Source organism: Gallus gallus, chromosome 27, assembly GCF_016699485.2.
Source record: "Gallus gallus isolate bGalGal1 chromosome 27, bGalGal1.mat.broiler.GRCg7b, whole genome shotgun sequence".
NCBI classification, from domain to species: domain Eukaryota; kingdom Metazoa; phylum Chordata; class Aves; order Galliformes; family Phasianidae; genus Gallus; species Gallus gallus.
In genome coordinates, this window is record NC_052558.1 from 1,121,687 (window position 1) to 1,137,674 (window position 15,988).

The following is a 15,988-nucleotide window of genomic DNA, read 5'->3' on the forward strand; positions in this document are numbered from 1 at the left end:
GCGCGCCCCGCCCTTCGGCCCCGCCCCCTCCGCCCCCCGCGCGGCGTTCCGGCACGGCGGGGTCAGCGCGGCGCCGGAGGAGCCCATAAGGAGAGGCGAAATGCGCCCCCGACCCAACGCTCCGTGCGGCGCCTCACAGCCACACAGCCCGGCGGGCGGCACAGAGGGGCGCCGTTGGCAGCACAGCCCGGCCCGGTGTGGGGCTGAGACCCCCGGAGCAGCTCCGGGACCGAACCCCCCCCCCCCCCCAAGCAATGAATGCCGGGAGATGGAATTGAAAGAGAAAAAAACCCAAACCAAAAAACCCTCATTTTATTGGAACTCATCTGAACATCAGATACAGCGGAGGTGGGCAGCACGGAACCGTTCGGACGCAGCGGCGGTGCCCAAAACCCACACAGTGACCGGGGGGGATGGGGGGGGGGATGCAGTGATGAGGAATGGGGGCGGTGTGGGACATCCAGCACTGCACGGCGGCTCCGGGGCCGAGGAGGGGGTGGGGATGGGGGGGGGGGGCAGCCGGGCCGCATCCCCAGCAGCAGCGGGGGGCGCAGAGCAGAGGGCACAGAACGGCCCCCACCGCCCGGAGCGGCCGCCGCTCCGCGCTGCGTTCGGCCGAGGCGCTGTGCGGGCGGGGAGGGGCGCCGAGGGGGGGCGGCACCGCCGGAACTGCGGCGGGAGGGGGGATTAAAAACTTTCCGAGCGAAAAGTGGAACGAAACGAAACGGCTCCCGCGGGGTTCGGCGCCGCCGTCACACAGCGCAGCGCTGCGCAGCGCCGCCTCCGCACGACGGGGGGCGGTGGGGGGGCACGGAGCTCTCCTGCGAAGCGCCGCCGCGCTCCCCTCACCTATGTCAGCTTCTTGGCTTTGTTGTACAGCGAATCCACCACTTTGCTCATGTTCTGGATCGTCTCCAGGGCGGCTTCGTACGTTTTGTCCACGGGGGGTTCGTCGAAGATGATGAGGACCCCCTCCCCCTGATCCAGGATCCCTGCGGGGCGCAAAGCAGTCACAGCGCGGCCCACAGCTCCGGGCGCCCCCCACGGCCGGCACTCATTAACGAGCAATTAACGCTCCAGATGGAGGGAGCGGCAGCGACCCCCCATCGTTACCCCACCCTGCGGCACCCCGAGGGGTGCAGCGCTTCGGGGCCTCACCGTGGAACTTCTTGTCCAGGATCATCTGGGAGAGTTTCCTTTCCACGTCCGCCTGGAAGCGAAGCACAGCTGTGGGGAAGCGCTCCCAGCACTCACAGTGTGCAGAGCAGAGCAGAGCACAGCAGGGCAGTGCAGGGCAGCCCCACACACAGCACAACCAGCCGTGCTGGAGCGGAGCCCCCCCGGCAGAGGCGGTGCCCCCCAGGGCCGCCCTTACCTTGGACAGCTTGATGAGGCCGGAGATGTGCTCCATCTGTAAGGGCAATGGCACAGCTGCAGCGCTCCTCGGGGTAAGGGCTGCCAAGGCTGCCCCACAGGGCACAGACCCACACCTTGCAGGGCTGCCCCACACCCTGCAGGGCCCCCCCAGACTCACTCCCTGCCCCAAATGCTGCGGCCTCACCCCACCCTTGGGCTGCTCCCTCCCGCTGTGTGTCAGTGGAAGGGGAGCGGAGCGCAGCAGGTTTGCAGAGCCCCCCCAACCCCCCCACAGCAGCACATCCACGGAGCGCCTGCTGGGAACCCACCTGCACTCGGGAGAAGGGCTCGATGACTCTGATCAGGTTCTGCTCCAATAAGTTATCGTAGAGCTTCGCCAAGTGAGTGTTAATGATGGGGTCGTCCCGGAGCTCCACTTTGTAGTCCGTCAGTGCCTATGGAGGACAAGCAGTGAGCGCAGCACGGTGACCCCCCGCAGAGTGGAAGATGAGGGGTCCCGCAGCAGCACAGCGCAGCCCCCAGCCCTGCACTCCCCGGGTTCACCTTCTCAAAGTCCGCCAGCGAGCGGTTCTTGCTGGCCTGAGCCACACACTTCAGTGCTTCTGTCTGCAGGGGGAGAAAGGAGGGGTTACCCGCGGGGCTCAGCAGCAGTGGGGCGAAGGGGGCCCAGCTGCACACACGGGGGGCGCGGATTGGGGGCGCAGCAGCGACGGGCACAGCCGTGCAGCAGGACTGAACAGAGCAGTGCTCCTACCTGCCTCCCCGCGTAGCGCAGCGCCAGCTTGCCGCTCACCAACGCCTGCACGTCCTCAGGGCTGCGGGAGGGAAGGGAGCACTGACCCACAGCCGCACACACCCCACTGAGCCCCGTTCCCCCCCCACCCGGCACTGCCCGCCACCGTCCCCTCTGTCACAGCACCACCACCACGTACGCATTGAGCATGATCTTGCAGAGCAGCATGTACTTCAGGGCCGTGATGGCTTTGGGGTTGTCGATGGAATCGTAGCCCTCAAACGCCTCATAGAAATACGAGTAGGCCGTTTTCCAGTCCTTCTCCTCCGCCGCGTGGATGATCCCTGGGTGACGGGGGGGCAAACAGGTGTCAATGGGCGCCCACGGCCCCCCCACGAGCGGAGCGGTGCGCCGTGCTGACCCCCTGCAGTACCTGACTGCATGTCCAGCGCAGCCTGCAGCTTAGGGGGGCAGTAGATGGCGTTGGCGGTGGTGCGCGCGGAGGTGAGCGCTGCCCGCGCCTTGGGCAGATTGCTGAGCGCGTGGTACGTTTTGCTCTCCAGCAGCTGCACCTCCACCAGCAGCGCTTTGTCGTCCATCTTCTTCAGCTCCCGGAGCAGCTGCGAGCCTGCCCAGGGACACGGCAGCTCCAGCAACGAGCTGCAGCACACACAGCCCCGGGAAGGTGTGCCCAGCCTGGCCACAGGAGGAGGGGAAGGGGGGGACGGGGAAGGGGGGGACGGGGAAGGGGGGGACGGGGAAGGGGGGACGGGGAAGGGGGGACGGGGAAGGGGGGACGGGGAAGGGGGGACGGGGAAGGGGGGACGGGGAAGGGGGGACGGGGAAGGGGGGACGGGGAAGGGGGGACGGGGAAGGGGGGACGGGGAAGGGGGGACGGGGAAGGGGGGACGGGGAAGGGGGGACGGGGAAGGGGACGGTGCCATGCAGCCCTGCTGGAGCACACCTGGAGCAGCACACCTGCAGCAGGCAGCGCCCTCGGCTGACAGCACCGCCGGGCAGCTCAGGCCCGGCGCAGTCCGTGCGCTGAGCCCCATCCCCAGAGCCGTGCGGGATGTGCGCACGCGGGGCTGCGGGACGCGGTGGCGGAGGGGCGTTTGCGGAGCGCCCGGGGGGAGCGGGGCGGGGTGGGCCGAGCAGAGCAGCTCCGCTCCGCAGAGCGCGGGGTCGGGCAGCGCTCAGAGCCGCTGCTGCCGCCCAGCGGGCACTCACCGAGCTGCAGCGCCTCCTGGTACCGCTTGGTGTCGAAGTACAGCGAGACCAGCCGGGCCTGCGGGCACAAAGCAGCGCGGGCTCACACGGCGGCGCTGCGACCCGCGGGGGGTTCAGCCCCGGGCGGAGAAACGGCGCTGCGGGACGCGCGGTGTGAGCAACGCACCTCCAGAGCCTGGCGGAGGAAGGTCCTCTTCTCAGACTTGGCCCACTCGATGCACTCCAAGCACAGATCGACCTTAGGGGAGCAGAAAGAGCAGCGCTGAGCCGCAGCGGCAGCGCCCTGCATGGCAGCACAGCCCCAGGAGGGACAGCTGCTGTCACTGCTGCCTTCACTCCCAGGCCGACAGCGCCGCTGCCCACCCCACAGCCCATAATGCTCACACAGCTCCCAGTGCTCGGTGACCACCGCGACTTACAGCGACTCACAGCTCCCAGCAGGAGGGGAAGCTGCAGCCAGGCCCGCCCCGAGCCTCACAAAACCAAAGCAGTGCCCTTTTCCCACACAGGTGGCTCTCAGGAGCCATTCCTGACCCCCAGGACAACCCTTCCACGCTGGAACACCAAATCAAGGCCTGGCACTCCAAGCTGCCCTCATTTGCTGCCGAAATCCCAACAGTATTTCTCAACAGCCGGGTTTGGTTCGGGAGGGGAAGGTCTGAGCACAGCAGCACTGCTCCTCAGGAGCGGCCGCACAGCTCAGCACAGAGCACGGAGAGGACGATGGCTGCCCTGCCAGCAGCTCTGTGGGACGCGGCAGCCCGCTTTAACGAGGACACCATAAGCAGCTGTTCATTAAGGCGAGGCCGGAGGCCTTTGAGGGCACCTCACCTCCTGGCCCGTGGCCGCCTCCATGTCGAGGAACAGGTCGAGCAGGGAGCGCACCAGGCGTGCAGCCTTGGCCTTGCTGATGGAGTTCAGGAACGGCCGCACGTACTTCAGGAGCCCCCCCAGCTCTGCGAGGGGAGAAAGCAGAACAGACAGCACAGCTGGGGGACCTCAGCACAGCGGCGGTGCAGCAGCCATCTGGAAGAACACCCGGCGATCTTCTCTCCCCCATTTACTCTTTTCCCAACTACCTGAAAGTTTAATCGAAGCCCAGAAGCGCTCCCACCACACACAGCGCTGCTGAAGGCTCTGTCCGATCCACCCCCCCCTCCAGGAGGCGCTTTGGGCTCCGTGGGGCTCAGTCCCCAAACACCCCGAATCCCCACACAGACACCACGGGCACCGAACGGAGCCCCCGGGACCCGCACTCCCACCCCGACCCCCCCTCACCTTCTGCCTGCCCCGTCTTGGCCAGCAGCGATCCCAGCTCCAGGATGCTCTGCTCCTTCACCTGCACCGCCTCCTCATCGTTCTCCTGGACGTCGCGTTTCACTGCAAGAGAGCACAGCATTCCCGTGGGGGATCGGCACCGTCAGCTGTGGGACGCACACAGCAGTGCTGCTGGGACAGCACAACGCACAGCTCAGCCCCACCGCCCGCTGCGACACACAGCCCGCACCGCCCCAGCAGTGGGGCTGAGGTCCCACACCCCCACCCCACATACCCCACATCCGGTCCTCCCTATCTCACGCACCATACCTTAATTATCCCATACCCCATATCCCCAACCCACACCCCGCAGCCCATAAAGCACAGTCTGTATCACACACTGCACACCTCATATCCCACACTCTATACCCCTTAACCCACACCTTACACCCCGCATTCCATAACTCCTAACCCCCACCTCCCACCCCTTACCCATACCCCCTACCCCACACATCCTCCGCCTCCCAACCCACGCTCATCATCTCATGTCCCCCAGCCCACACCCCATAACCCATTATCCCACACTCCCAACTGTCCGTCCTACAACAGAACAAACCCCCATTTCCCCACCCACACACCCTCAGTATGACACCCCCAGAACCCCTCACGCAGTGCTGCGGATGCTCCAACCAATGCCCCGTGGCACCCCCAGGGAGGGACCCCATATCCTATATAACCCATCCCCCTAACCCATACCCCACATCCTATATAGCGCACACGTCATAACCCCATAACTCACACCCCATATCCTATACCCCACACCCTGCATCACGTACTCCACACCCCCTACCCTTTACCCCACGCATCCCATACCCCCCAGCAGTTCCTCTCCCACCCCAACCCCCACCCACAGATCCTGCGACGCCCCCAGAGCCCCTCACACAGTACTGAGGGCACTCCAACCGCTGCCCCATGGCATCCCTGGGGGTGAACCCCATATCTCCTGACACCACACATCACACCCCCATAATGCAGCCCCCATACCCCACAAGCTGCACCACACTCTACAGCTCCCACCCCACACCGCCCACCCCCAATGACCCACACCCCATACCCTGTACGTGCCACACCCCCCTACCCCACAGCCCCAGCAGCCCCCAAAGCCCCCTCCCCCAGCAGTCCCTACCCCACCCCAACCCCCATCCCGCCTCGACCCACAAACCCTCACCATGACACCCCCAGAGCCCCTCAACACAGCACTGAGGGCACTCCGACCACGGCCCCATGGCACCCCCAGAGAGGAACCCCATATCCTATATAATCCATTCCCCATATCCTATATAACCCACATCATATCCCCATAGCTCACACCCTATACACTGTACCCCACACCCTGTATCACGTGCTCCACAGCCCCTACCCCGTATCCCATACATCCCATCCCCCCCAGCAGCCCCTATCCCACCCACAGCCCCAGAGGAGTGCCTCTAAGCTGATCAGAGGGCTGCAGCACCTCTCCTGCGGGGAAAGGCTGAGGGAACAGGGATTGTTTGGCTTGGAGAAGAGAAGGCTGCGGGGAGACCTCACTGTGGCCTTCCAGTACTTGAAGGGAGCACATAAACAGGAGGGGGGACGGCTGTTTATGTGGGTGGATGGTGATAGGACAAGGGGGAGTGGTTTGAAACGGAACAGGGGAGGTTTGGGTTGGATATGAGGAGGAAGTTTTTCCCCCAGAGGTGGTGACGCACCGAACAGGTTGCCCAAGGAGGGCTGGATGCCCCATCCCTGCATTCCAGGCCAGGCTGGCTGTGGCTCTGGGCAGCCTGGGCTGCACACAGCGGGGGGTTGGAACCGATGAGCACTGTGCTCCTTTCCAACCCAGGCCGCTTCGCGATCCCATGGCTCCCACCGCGGCACCCCAAAGCCCCTCACACAGCACTGAGGGCGCTCCGGCCGCTGCCCCACACGTCGTAACCCCACAGCCCGCGGGGAGCCCACAACCCCACACGCCGCACCTCCGCACCGCCCCCCAAACAAACACCGCACCGCCCCCCACAGCCGTCGGTTCGGGACCCCCCGCCGCCCCGTGCCCGGCAGGCCGCGCCGCGCCGTGAGTCAGCAGCCGGCCGTGCCGCGGGACGGAGGCGGCGGGGAGCGGCCGGGAGCCGCCCGCGGGATGGGAGGGAGCCCCGGGCCTCACCGATGGAGTGCAGGATGCCGATGGACGCCTCGCGGTCGGTGGACAGCAGGGACTGCGCGCGCTGGAACTCCAACACCGCCGCCGCCGCCATCTTAGCGCTCCTCGCTCCTCCTCACGGCCGGCGGCGGAAGCCCCGCCCTCCAGATACGCCCACTTCCGGTGCGCGGGGATGACGGGAGGTGTAGTTCCGCTGAGGGGGGCGGGGCTATGAGGAGGGCACGCCCACATCCGGCAGTGAGGGCTGATGGGAGATGTAGGCCGGGGCGGGGCGTCCCATCCGCGTGGCTCTCTGCGGCCGAACCTCGCATCGCCCGAACCGCAGCCCGCACCCGACAGCCCGCATCCCATACCCCGCATCCCATACCCCATACTCTGCAACGCCTGACCCACAGCCCGTATCCCATACCCTGCATCCCATACCCCATACTCTGCAACCCCTGACCCACAGCCCGTATCCCACACCCTATACACCCCATACATCCCATACACCCCATACGCCATACCCTCTAATCCCTCCCCCATACCCCTCTCCTAACACACACCCCTCACCCCATATCCCACACTGTATCTTATGCCCCGTATCCTACAACCCGTATCCCCTAACGCTGATCTCACACCCCGTATCCCACATCCCCACCCCACACCCCATATCCTATATCCTGTACCCCATATCCCCTAACACGTACGGCCACCCCATACCCCGTATCCCATACCCCATATCCCCATACCCCATACCCACCCCCGTCACGCTCCCCATGCTGTGGTTCTGCCCCACACCGCTCACCCCACACCCATCCCCGCACACCCTATGGGGCGGTTCGCTGCTCCATTGGGGCGGCGCTCCTCGGGCTGAGGTCGCCCCCGGATTAACGAATGGGCGCAGCTCCAGAAAAGCCCCAGAAGTGATGCTGGGGGTTATGGGGCGCCAGAAGTGGGATTTGGGATCGCGGCACTTCATAGATGGGATTTGGGATCCCGGATCCCCACCGTTCGTCGCGCGGGCGGCAGGGGGTGGTGCGGCGCCGGGCACGGAGCGGTCGCGGCCCCGCAGTTCGGCACGGAGGTTCCGATCGGGGGCGTTTCGTTCCTCCGCTGCAGCCGTTTGGGGTCGGGGGGGGCGCAGGTGGGGCTGCGGGAACGAACGGGGGTGGGGCGGGACGGGCGGTGTGCGCCGTTGGGTTTGGGGTGCGGAGACACCGCTATGGCGGAGCGGCTTTGGAGGAGGGGAGGAAAATGGGGAGGGGGACGGAGAGAAATGGGAGAGAGAGAGAAAGGAGCGGGGGGGGGGGAGGAAGAGGAGGGAGAGGGAGGAAGAAAAAACAGAGGGAAAAAAGGGGGGGGAAGAAAAATTGGGAAAAAGAAAAACGGAGAGAAAATTGGGAAAAAAAAGAGAGAAAAATAAAAATAAAATCAAAGGAAAGAAGAAACCAGAAAAAATAGAGGAAAATAACTAAAAAAGTGAGAAAAGAAAAAAGGAAAGAAAGGAAAAAAAGGAAAAAAAGATGGAAAGAAAAAGCAACAAAAGGAAAAATGAGGAAGAAAAAGGAAAAGAAGGAAAAGCCAAAAGAAATGAGAAAAAGGAAAAGAGAGGAAAAAGAATAAATAAAAAGAAAGAGGAAAAGGGGGGAAATGAAACAAAGAAAAAGAAAAAAAAAGAAAGGAAAAATCATAAAAAGAAACAAGAAAAGAGAAATGAGAAATCAAAGCAGAGGAAGGGGAGCGCAGGCGGGGGGCAGCGCGGGGGGCTCAGCCCCACACACAGCTCCACGTCTGCACAAACCCGACACCGCTGCCCCACTGCTTCTCCTCCCGGTGCTGCTCTGCCCCATAGCCTGCCAGGGTGGGGGGCTGCGCTGGGGAGCCTCCATCAATGGGAGCCTTCATCAGTGGGAACCTCCATCAGTGGGAACATCCATCAGTGGGGAACCTCCATCAGTGGGGAACATCCACCAATGGGAACCTCCATCAGTGGGGAACCTCCATCAATGGGGAACCTCCATCAGTGGGGAACATCCACCAGTGGGAACCTCCATCAATGGGGAACCTCCATCAGTGGGGAACCTCCATCAGTGGGGAACCTCCATCAATGGGAACCTCCACCAATGGGAACCTCAGTCAGTGGGAACTGCGCTTATGGGGAGCACCTCCATCAATGGGGGAACCTCCATCAATGGGGAACCTCCATCAGTGGGGAACATCCATCAGTGGGAACCTCCATCAATGGGAACCTCCATCAGTGGGAACCGCGCTCATGGGGAGCACCTCCATCAATGGGGGAACCTCCATCAATGGGAACCTCCATCAATAGGAACCTCCATCAATGGGGGAACCTCCATCAATGGGAACCTCCATCAGTGGGAACCTCAGTCAGTGGGAACCGCGCTTATGGGGAGTACCTCCATCAATGGGGGAACCTCTATCAATGGGGGAACCTCCATCAGTGGAGCCTCCATCATGGGAGGAAGCTCCGTTAAGGGGACCCTCCATCAATGGGATCCTCCATTGCAGAGAAACCTCAGTGACGGGGAAACATCCCTAATGGGGAAACCTCCACCACAGGGGAACCCCGGTTATGGGAAACCTCTGTCACGGGGAAACCGATGGGGGACCTCCATCTCGGTGGGACCCTACTGTGAAGAAGCCTCCATCGTGGGGGAGCCTCAATAATGGGGGAACGTCCATCAGCGGGGAAGGCTCCATCAAGGAGGAAAGCTCCACTGTAGGACAAACCTCCGCTGTGGGGACACCTCCAGCAGGGAGGAACCTCCGCGATTGGGGAGACCTTCACCAGGAGGATATTTCCACCATCTGCCGTGCGGGAGTGCCCAGAACGGGGGAACCTCTGCCATAGAGGGAACCCCACCGTGGGGGAACCTCAGTGATGGGGAAACCTCCGTCACGGGGACGGCTCCATAACGGGGGAAACCTCCACTGCGGGGAAACCTCTGCAGAGGGGCAGCCTCCGTGGTGCAGAAAAGCCCCGCGGCGGAGGGACGGCCGTCGTCAGGGAGACCCTCCTCGCACACTCACTGCTCTTTATGCCCCCCACACCCCCCCTCACGGCCGCTCTCCCCCCCTGCGCGCACCCCGCGCTCCCCCTGCCCTCCCGCGCCTCTTGAGCAATAAGGCTGGGATTAATAAAGCCGCCGAGCCCTCCCCTAATGGACTCCAGCTGCAAAAACATTCCCTGCATTCAGAGGCTGCTCTGTCTCCGGAGCTGCCGCGCGCTGCTCAGCCCCGGCCGAATTCCTGCCCCGGCCCCCGCGCCCCGCGGGACAGCTGGGCCGGAAAAGCCAGCATGGATGGGCGCCGTGGGGAGGGGGATGTGGGGCACGGGGGGTGCGGGGATGGGGCGGGTGGGTGCTGGGTGGGGGTACCGCAGCACTGATGGGTGCGAGGAGGGAGGTGGGGTGCTGGGCCACCCCCCCACGTCCATCTGGCCCTTGTTAGCTTTTCATGTCCATCCATCCCATATCCATCAAGCCCATATCCATCATTCCATACCCATCCATCCCATGTCCATCCATCCCATACCCATCCATCCCATGTCCACCGATCCCAAGTCCACCCAATGTCTACCCATCCCTTCATATCTATCCATCCACTGTGTCCATCCATCCCATACCCATCCATCCCATATCCATCCATCCCATACCATCCATCCCATGTCCACCCATCGCAGGTCCACCCAATGCCTACCCATCCATTCATATCCATCCATCCATCCCATATCCATCCATCCCATGTCTGCCCATCCCATATTCCATCCATCCCATGTCCATCCATCCCATATCCATCCATTTCTACCCATGCCATATCTGTCCATCCCATGCCCATCCATCCCATATCTGTCCATCCCATATCTGTCCATCCCATGTCCATCCATCCCATGTCTGTCCATCCCATATCCATCCATCCCATTTCTACCTATCCCATATCTGTCCATCCCATGCCCATCCATCCCATATCTGTCCATCCCATATCTGTCCATCCCATGTCCATCCATCCCATGTCTGTCCATCCCATATCCATCCATCCCATTTCTACCTATCCCATATCTGTCCATCCCATGTCCATCCATCCCATGTCTGCCCATCCCATATTCCATCCATCCCATATCTGTCCACCCATGTCCATCCACCACCCCTTGTCTGCCCATCCCATATCCACCCAGTGTCCACCTGTCCCACGTCCATCTATCCATACCCTTCCATCCTATGTCTGCCCGTCCCACGTCATCCCACCTCGTGTCCACCCGCCCTGTATCCATCCATCCCATGTCAGTCTATCCATATTCATGCATGCTGTGTCCATCTGTCCCATGTCCATCTGTCCCCTGTCCACCTACCCCATGTCTATCAGCCCACGTCCGCCTGCCCCATACCCACCCGTTCCAATCCACCCCTCCCGTGTCCCTCCCGTCACCCCTGGCCATACAGGGGAGCAGGCGATGTGCTGAGCCCCCCCCGTGTCCATCCACGCTGCATCCATCTGCCCCATCTCCTTGGCGTGGATGTGGGGTGGAAGTGGAGCCCTCCCTGCTCCCACCCATCCTGCCTCCTCCGGGGTGGGTGACCCCGCAGGGTGGGGAATGGGGGCTTCCGTGGGATGGGAGATGGAGGAACCCCGGGATGGGGTCGTGGGGACACCCCCATCCCACTGTCGTCCCGGGCGGGAGGGGGCTGAGCGGACGCCACGGGGGCCGCGCAGGGACACATCGGGGCCACCCCACGTCACCCCCCCCAGGTGAGACCCCGGGGAGGACCACGCGCTGCCCGCGGGGCGACGGCCCCGGTGCTGCGGGGTCGGGGCTTTAATTGGCCTCTGCAGCGCCGGGCAGCTGTGCAAACAGCGCGGGGCTCCTCAGCGGACATGAAAGCCCCGCGCTGAGCGGGCCGTGCCGTTCGCTGCCCCTTCGCTTTGCTCAAACAGAGCGGCGCCGCGGGGTCGGTGCGGCCCAGCAGCCCCGATCCCAGCGAGGACCCCCGGGGTCGGCTCCCGTGGGCGGCGGTGGGATCGGCAGCCGTTGCCCACGCGCGTCGCACGGGGTGCTGTGGGTGCGGGCAGAGCTCGGCGCTGCGCCGCTCCGTCCTCGGGGTGCCGCGTCCCCAGGGCTGCCCCTCGCGTGGGCACTGAGGGGACGCGCAGTGTGAGCCCTCCAGCTGCTCCCTGCCCCCAGACTGCCCCAATAAACCCCGTGAGGCCGCGGCCCGCTCAGCCCCACCCGCAGGACCGCAGGGCCCCCCGGCACGGCCAGAGCCCGCATCGCCGCCCCGATCTGCCGCTGCGCCGCTTCATCCCCGGCGATGGTTTCAGCCCCGCACCCGAACGCAGCCCGGCAGCACCGCAGCGGCCGCTCTGAGCGCGGGGTCCCCCTGGGAGCCCCCACCCCGCATCCCCACGTCTCCCGCTCCGCTCACAGCGCTGGGGGGGTTGGGGCGAAACCCACCGCCCCCGCCGGGTTGTGCCCCAGAGCGCACAGAAGGGAGCGGGGCACAAAACCTCGGCCCCTCCTGGTGGGGCCCCTCCAGCAGCTCCGACCCGCCCGGCCCCCATCCCCCCATCCCCCTCGGCTCATCGCTGGAAAATCCAGCCGGATCCAAGGAGCTTTTCCTTTCCAAAATGTGCGCTGGAGCCGCGCGAGGCGCTGCCGTAACCCCTTCGGTTCCTTCCTGCCCCGAACCGCGCGTTGTATCAGCGGGACGCGCGGGGTTTGGGGCGCTCGGGGACCCCGCGGGTGCTGCCAGCCCTTCTGGGAACGGAACGGGAAAACGCCCCCCTGCTGTGCCACGAAGACCCCCGCGGGGCTCTGCGGGGCTCTGGGGCCGCTCGCGGCCGACCCCGGCCCGGCCTCCTCTGCTGGGACGAACTCTTTCCTCCCGATCCCCAAACGGGACGGCCCCAAACTCCGCACCGTCAGTCCGAACCGCGCAGTGCCGGCCCTGCGGGGCCCCCTCCGCGCCCCCGGCTCCCGCGGCCCCAATCCTGCCGAAAATGCCGGCCGTTCCTCGGGGCTGCGGCTGCACCCCATGGCCGCGAGGCGCCCGCAGGGGGAATCCGTCCTCCGCTTTCGCTGACATTTCGGGTTGCTTTTTCCCCTTTCCCCCCCCCCACTTCTGCCGAAGCTCTTTGTTCGCAGCTGGAGGGGCCGCGCAGCGATGGCCCCGAGCGCAGCCCTGCGCCGTCCCACCCCACTGCTCGACGTGGGGAGGAAATAAAACAGAGCCGCGAGGCGAACAGCAGCAGTTTCACTCTCTGTATTTGCCACAGGCGCGGTCGCGGCCGGGGGGGACGCGTGGCTCCGGCGGCACAGCCCCGAACGCAGCCCGGTGTCGGCACGGCGCTGCCCCCGCTCCGCTCCGCTCCGCTCCCCGCCCCCCCCGTCGGCACTCCGGCAGCGCACAGCTCAGCGCTCCGCTTCGGCTTCCTTTTCCCTTCTTTTTTTTTCTTTTTTTTTTTTCCCCTTTTCTTTAAATAGAAATATATAATTAAATTTACAAGTGCTATTTACAGGTTTAATTACAAAAAAAAAAAAATAATAATAACTCGAAGAGACACAGAGAGAGAGAGAGAGAGAGAGAGAGAAAGAGGCGCAGCCCTCCGCCTGCAGCCCCGCTCACACCGTGGTCTCGCCCTGCCTGCTGTTGGTGAGCCGCGTGTAGAACTTCCTCCACGAGTGCAGCGTTTTGCCCGACCATATCCAGAAGCCCGAGGTGATGCCCACGATGAGGGTCATGAGGTACTTGATCATGTAGACGGTGAAGTCCGGCGTCATGCGGGGCGTGAAGTGCAGCGGGCAGGGGATGGCCAGGCTCTTGCAGTGCTGGCTGATCCAGCTGCGCTCCCAGTGCTGGCGGAAGGCCTGCTCGTAGAAGTAGCAGGCGATGACGATGGTGGCCGGCACGGTGTAGAGCACGCTGAAGACGCCGATGCGCACCATGAGGCGCTCCAGCTTCTCCGTCTTGGTGCCGCCGTGCTTCATGATGGTGCGGATGCGGAAGAGGGAGACGAAGCCGGCCAGCAGGAAGGAGGTGCCGATGAAGAGGTAGACGAAGAGCGGCGCCAGCACGAAGCCCCGCAGCGGGTCGATGCCGTTGAGCCCCACGAAGCAGACGCCGCTCAGCAGGTCGCCGTCGATCTGCCCCATGGCCAGGATGGTGATGGTCTTGACGGCCGGCACGGCCCAGGCGGCCAGGTGGAAGTACTGCGAGTTGGCCTCGATGGCCTCGTGGCCCCACTTCATGCCGGCGGCCAGGAACCAGGTGAGGGAGAGGATGACCCACCAGATGGAGCTGGCCATGCTGAAGAAGTAGAGCATCATGAAGAGGATGGTGCAGCCCTCCTTCTTGGTGCCCTGCACCACCGTGCGGTAGCCGTCCTCCTGGAAGCGCTCGTTGCACACCACGCGCTCCTCCAGCACGAAGCCGGCGATGTACGCCACCGACACCATGGTGTAGCAGCCCGACAGGAAGATGATGGGCCGCTCGGGGTAGCGGAAGCGCTGCATGTCCACCAGGTAGGTGGTGACGGTGAAGAAGGTGGAGGCGCAGCACAGCACCGACCAGACGAGGATCCAGACGCGGGCGAAGCGGATCTCGTCCTCGTTGAAGAACATGTGGCCGTCGGGCCGGGACGGCTCGCAGGGCGCCGCGCAGTCCTTCTCGCCCAGGAACTTGTAGTTGAGGTAGCCGGGCACCTTCAGCGCCCGCGGGCAGTGGAAGGGGCGGTCCGGCGTGGCGTAGCGCGGCGCTCCGGGGGTGCCGTGCGCGGCGGGCGGCGCGGCGCTGGTGAGCAACGCGGCCGAGGAGCCGCCGTCCTCCGAGTGGTTCTGCCCCACGCAGATCTGCTCGGCGCCGTGCCGGGGGAAGTTCTCGCAGCGCAGCCGCTCGGGCCACTGGAAGCCGAACTTGTTCATCAGCGCCTCGCAGCCCTGCCGGGCGCGCTCGCAGATGGAGCGGCAGGGCGGGATGGCCTGCTCCAGCACGGTGCACACCGGCGCGTACATGGAGCACAGGAAGAACTTGAGCTCCAGCGAGCACTGCACCTTGACCAGCGGGTAGAACTGGTGCACCTCCAGCCCCGCGTCCTCCTGGTTGGTGTGGCCCAGCAGGTTGGGCATGATGGTCTGGTTGTAGGCGATGTCGGTGCACAGCGGGATGGAGATGGGCTGGCAGAAGCCGTGGTCGGGCACGGAGATGCCCTTCTCGCCGTACGGCTGCCCCCGGCTCGGCGCGGCGCTCAGCCCCGCCAGCAGCACGGCCAGGGCGGGCAGCGCGCCGGGGGGGGCCCGCATGGCGCCGGGGGGGTCCGCGCGCCGCCCGCCGCCCCTGTGCTCGCCGAGCCCCGCTCCCAGCGCGGCCCTATCGCGCCCTATCGCGCCCTATCGCGGCCTATCGCGCCGTATCGCGCCGTATCGCGCCCGGAGCCGCCGCCGCCGCGCTCCCACCCGCCGCCTTTGTGCGGGGCGCCGCCGCGGCCCCGCCGGGAGGAGCGGCCCCCCCCCGCCCCGCCCCCCGCCCCGCCAATCGCAGCCCGCCCCGCGCACGCCCCGCCCCCCCCCTGCGGGCTCCCCCCCCCCCGGGGGCACCGCGCCCCTCCCCGTCCCCCCCCAGAAAAACTTTGCGGCGCTGCAAAACTTCTCCCCCTCCCCCGCACCCCCCCGGCCGGACCCCCCCGGGCCGATGTGAGGGCGCGAAGCGACTTTTACGGCACTTTCTCGAGTCCCCCCCCACCCCCCCACCCCCCGCGCAGTACCGCTCGGAGCCCCGCCGTCCCCGGACCCCCCCGCGCGGCGCCGCTCCGTGGGATGGGGACGCCCCGACCCCAAAGCGGAGCTCGGCGGGGCGGTGACGTCGGGGGGGGTTCGGCCCCGGGGGGGCACCGCGGCCCTCGGCGGCAGCTCGCGCCCCCCGCCCCCCTCTCCGTTGCCGTCGGCTCGGCTGGAGCTGCGCGCAGAAGCCCCGCTCGGAGGGCCCCAGCGCCTTTCACGGCGTAATTGAAACCATTGCGCGGCCGCGGGGCGGGGGGAGGGGCGGGGGGGGCGGCGGGCGGAGCGGAACCCCGCGGCCCCGCGCAGGACCCCCGGTGTCGTCCCCGCGGCGGTGGCGGTGGGGACCCGGCCGGGCCGCCTCGGCTCTCGGGGTCCGCTCGGAACGCGCTCGGGGCGGACGGCCCGCAGCTCACAGCCCCCA

The 15,988-nt window shown here is 65.4% G+C and overlaps 3 protein-coding genes across 9 annotated transcripts in view; 1 reads left to right on the top strand and 2 right to left on the bottom strand.

Moving 5' to 3' along the window:
* Positions 1 to 274: 274 nt before the first annotated feature.
* On the bottom strand, positions 275 to 6,923 carry PSMD11 (proteasome 26S subunit, non-ATPase 11). Of its 3 annotated transcripts, none has more exons than XM_015299286.4 (13): positions 6,798 to 6,923; positions 4,619 to 4,720; positions 4,172 to 4,296; positions 3,507 to 3,578; positions 3,341 to 3,398; positions 2,544 to 2,738; positions 2,310 to 2,454; positions 2,132 to 2,192; positions 1,921 to 1,983; positions 1,686 to 1,811; positions 1,376 to 1,411; positions 1,159 to 1,210; positions 275 to 992 (listed from the first exon to the last, which is right to left on the bottom strand). In XM_015299286.4, the coding sequence occupies exons 1-13, from the start codon at positions 6,886 to 6,888 to the stop codon at positions 850 to 852; spliced, it is 1,269 nt and encodes a 422-aa protein (XP_015154772.1). In that variant the 5' UTR covers positions 6,889 to 6,923; the 3' UTR covers positions 275 to 849. The 3 variants fall into 3 exon arrangements, with proteins under 3 accessions (XP_015154772.1, XP_040509343.1, XP_040509342.1); XM_040653409.2 differs by having other exon boundaries at positions 1,129 to 1,210; XM_040653408.2 differs by having other exon boundaries at positions 1,119 to 1,210.
* A 6,375-nt stretch (positions 6,924 to 13,298) lies between these two features.
* FZD2 (frizzled class receptor 2) lies at positions 13,299 to 15,256 on the bottom strand. The gene has a single exon (NM_204222.2). The coding sequence runs from the start codon at positions 15,088 to 15,090 to the stop codon at positions 13,414 to 13,416; it is 1,677 nt and encodes a 558-aa protein (NP_989553.2). The 5' UTR covers positions 15,091 to 15,256; the 3' UTR covers positions 13,299 to 13,413.
* Positions 15,257 to 15,717: 461 nt separating this feature from the next.
* Positions 15,718 to 15,988, top strand: part of GPATCH8 (G-patch domain containing 8) — a 35,157-nt gene continuing 34,886 nt past the window's right edge. For all 5 annotated transcript variants that reach the window (XM_040653422.2, XM_040653423.2, XM_040653424.2 and 2 more), the window contains exon 1: positions 15,718 to 15,788. The gene's annotated coding sequence lies outside the window, so the exon portion shown is untranslated. The remainder of the gene's footprint in view (positions 15,789 to 15,988) is intronic.

Excerpts from the sequence above, each read along its gene's own strand:
- FZD2 (NM_204222.2), bottom strand. The coding sequence starts at position 15,090 with ATGCGGGCCCCCCCCGGCGCGCTGCCCGCCCTGGCCGTGCTGCTGGCG.
- PSMD11 (XM_040653408.2), bottom strand. The coding sequence starts at position 6,888 with ATGGCGGCGGCGGCGGTGTTGGAGTTCCAGCGCGCGCAGTCCCTGCTG. Across the intron at positions 2,193-2,309 it reads TGCAAGATCATGCTCAATGC|CCCTGAGGACGTGCAGGCGT; the intron begins GTACGTGGTGGT and ends TCCCTCCCGCAG. Across the intron at positions 1,984-2,131 it reads TGCGCTACGCGGGGAGGCAG|ACAGAAGCACTGAAGTGTGT; the intron begins GTAGGAGCACTG and ends CTCCCCCTGCAG.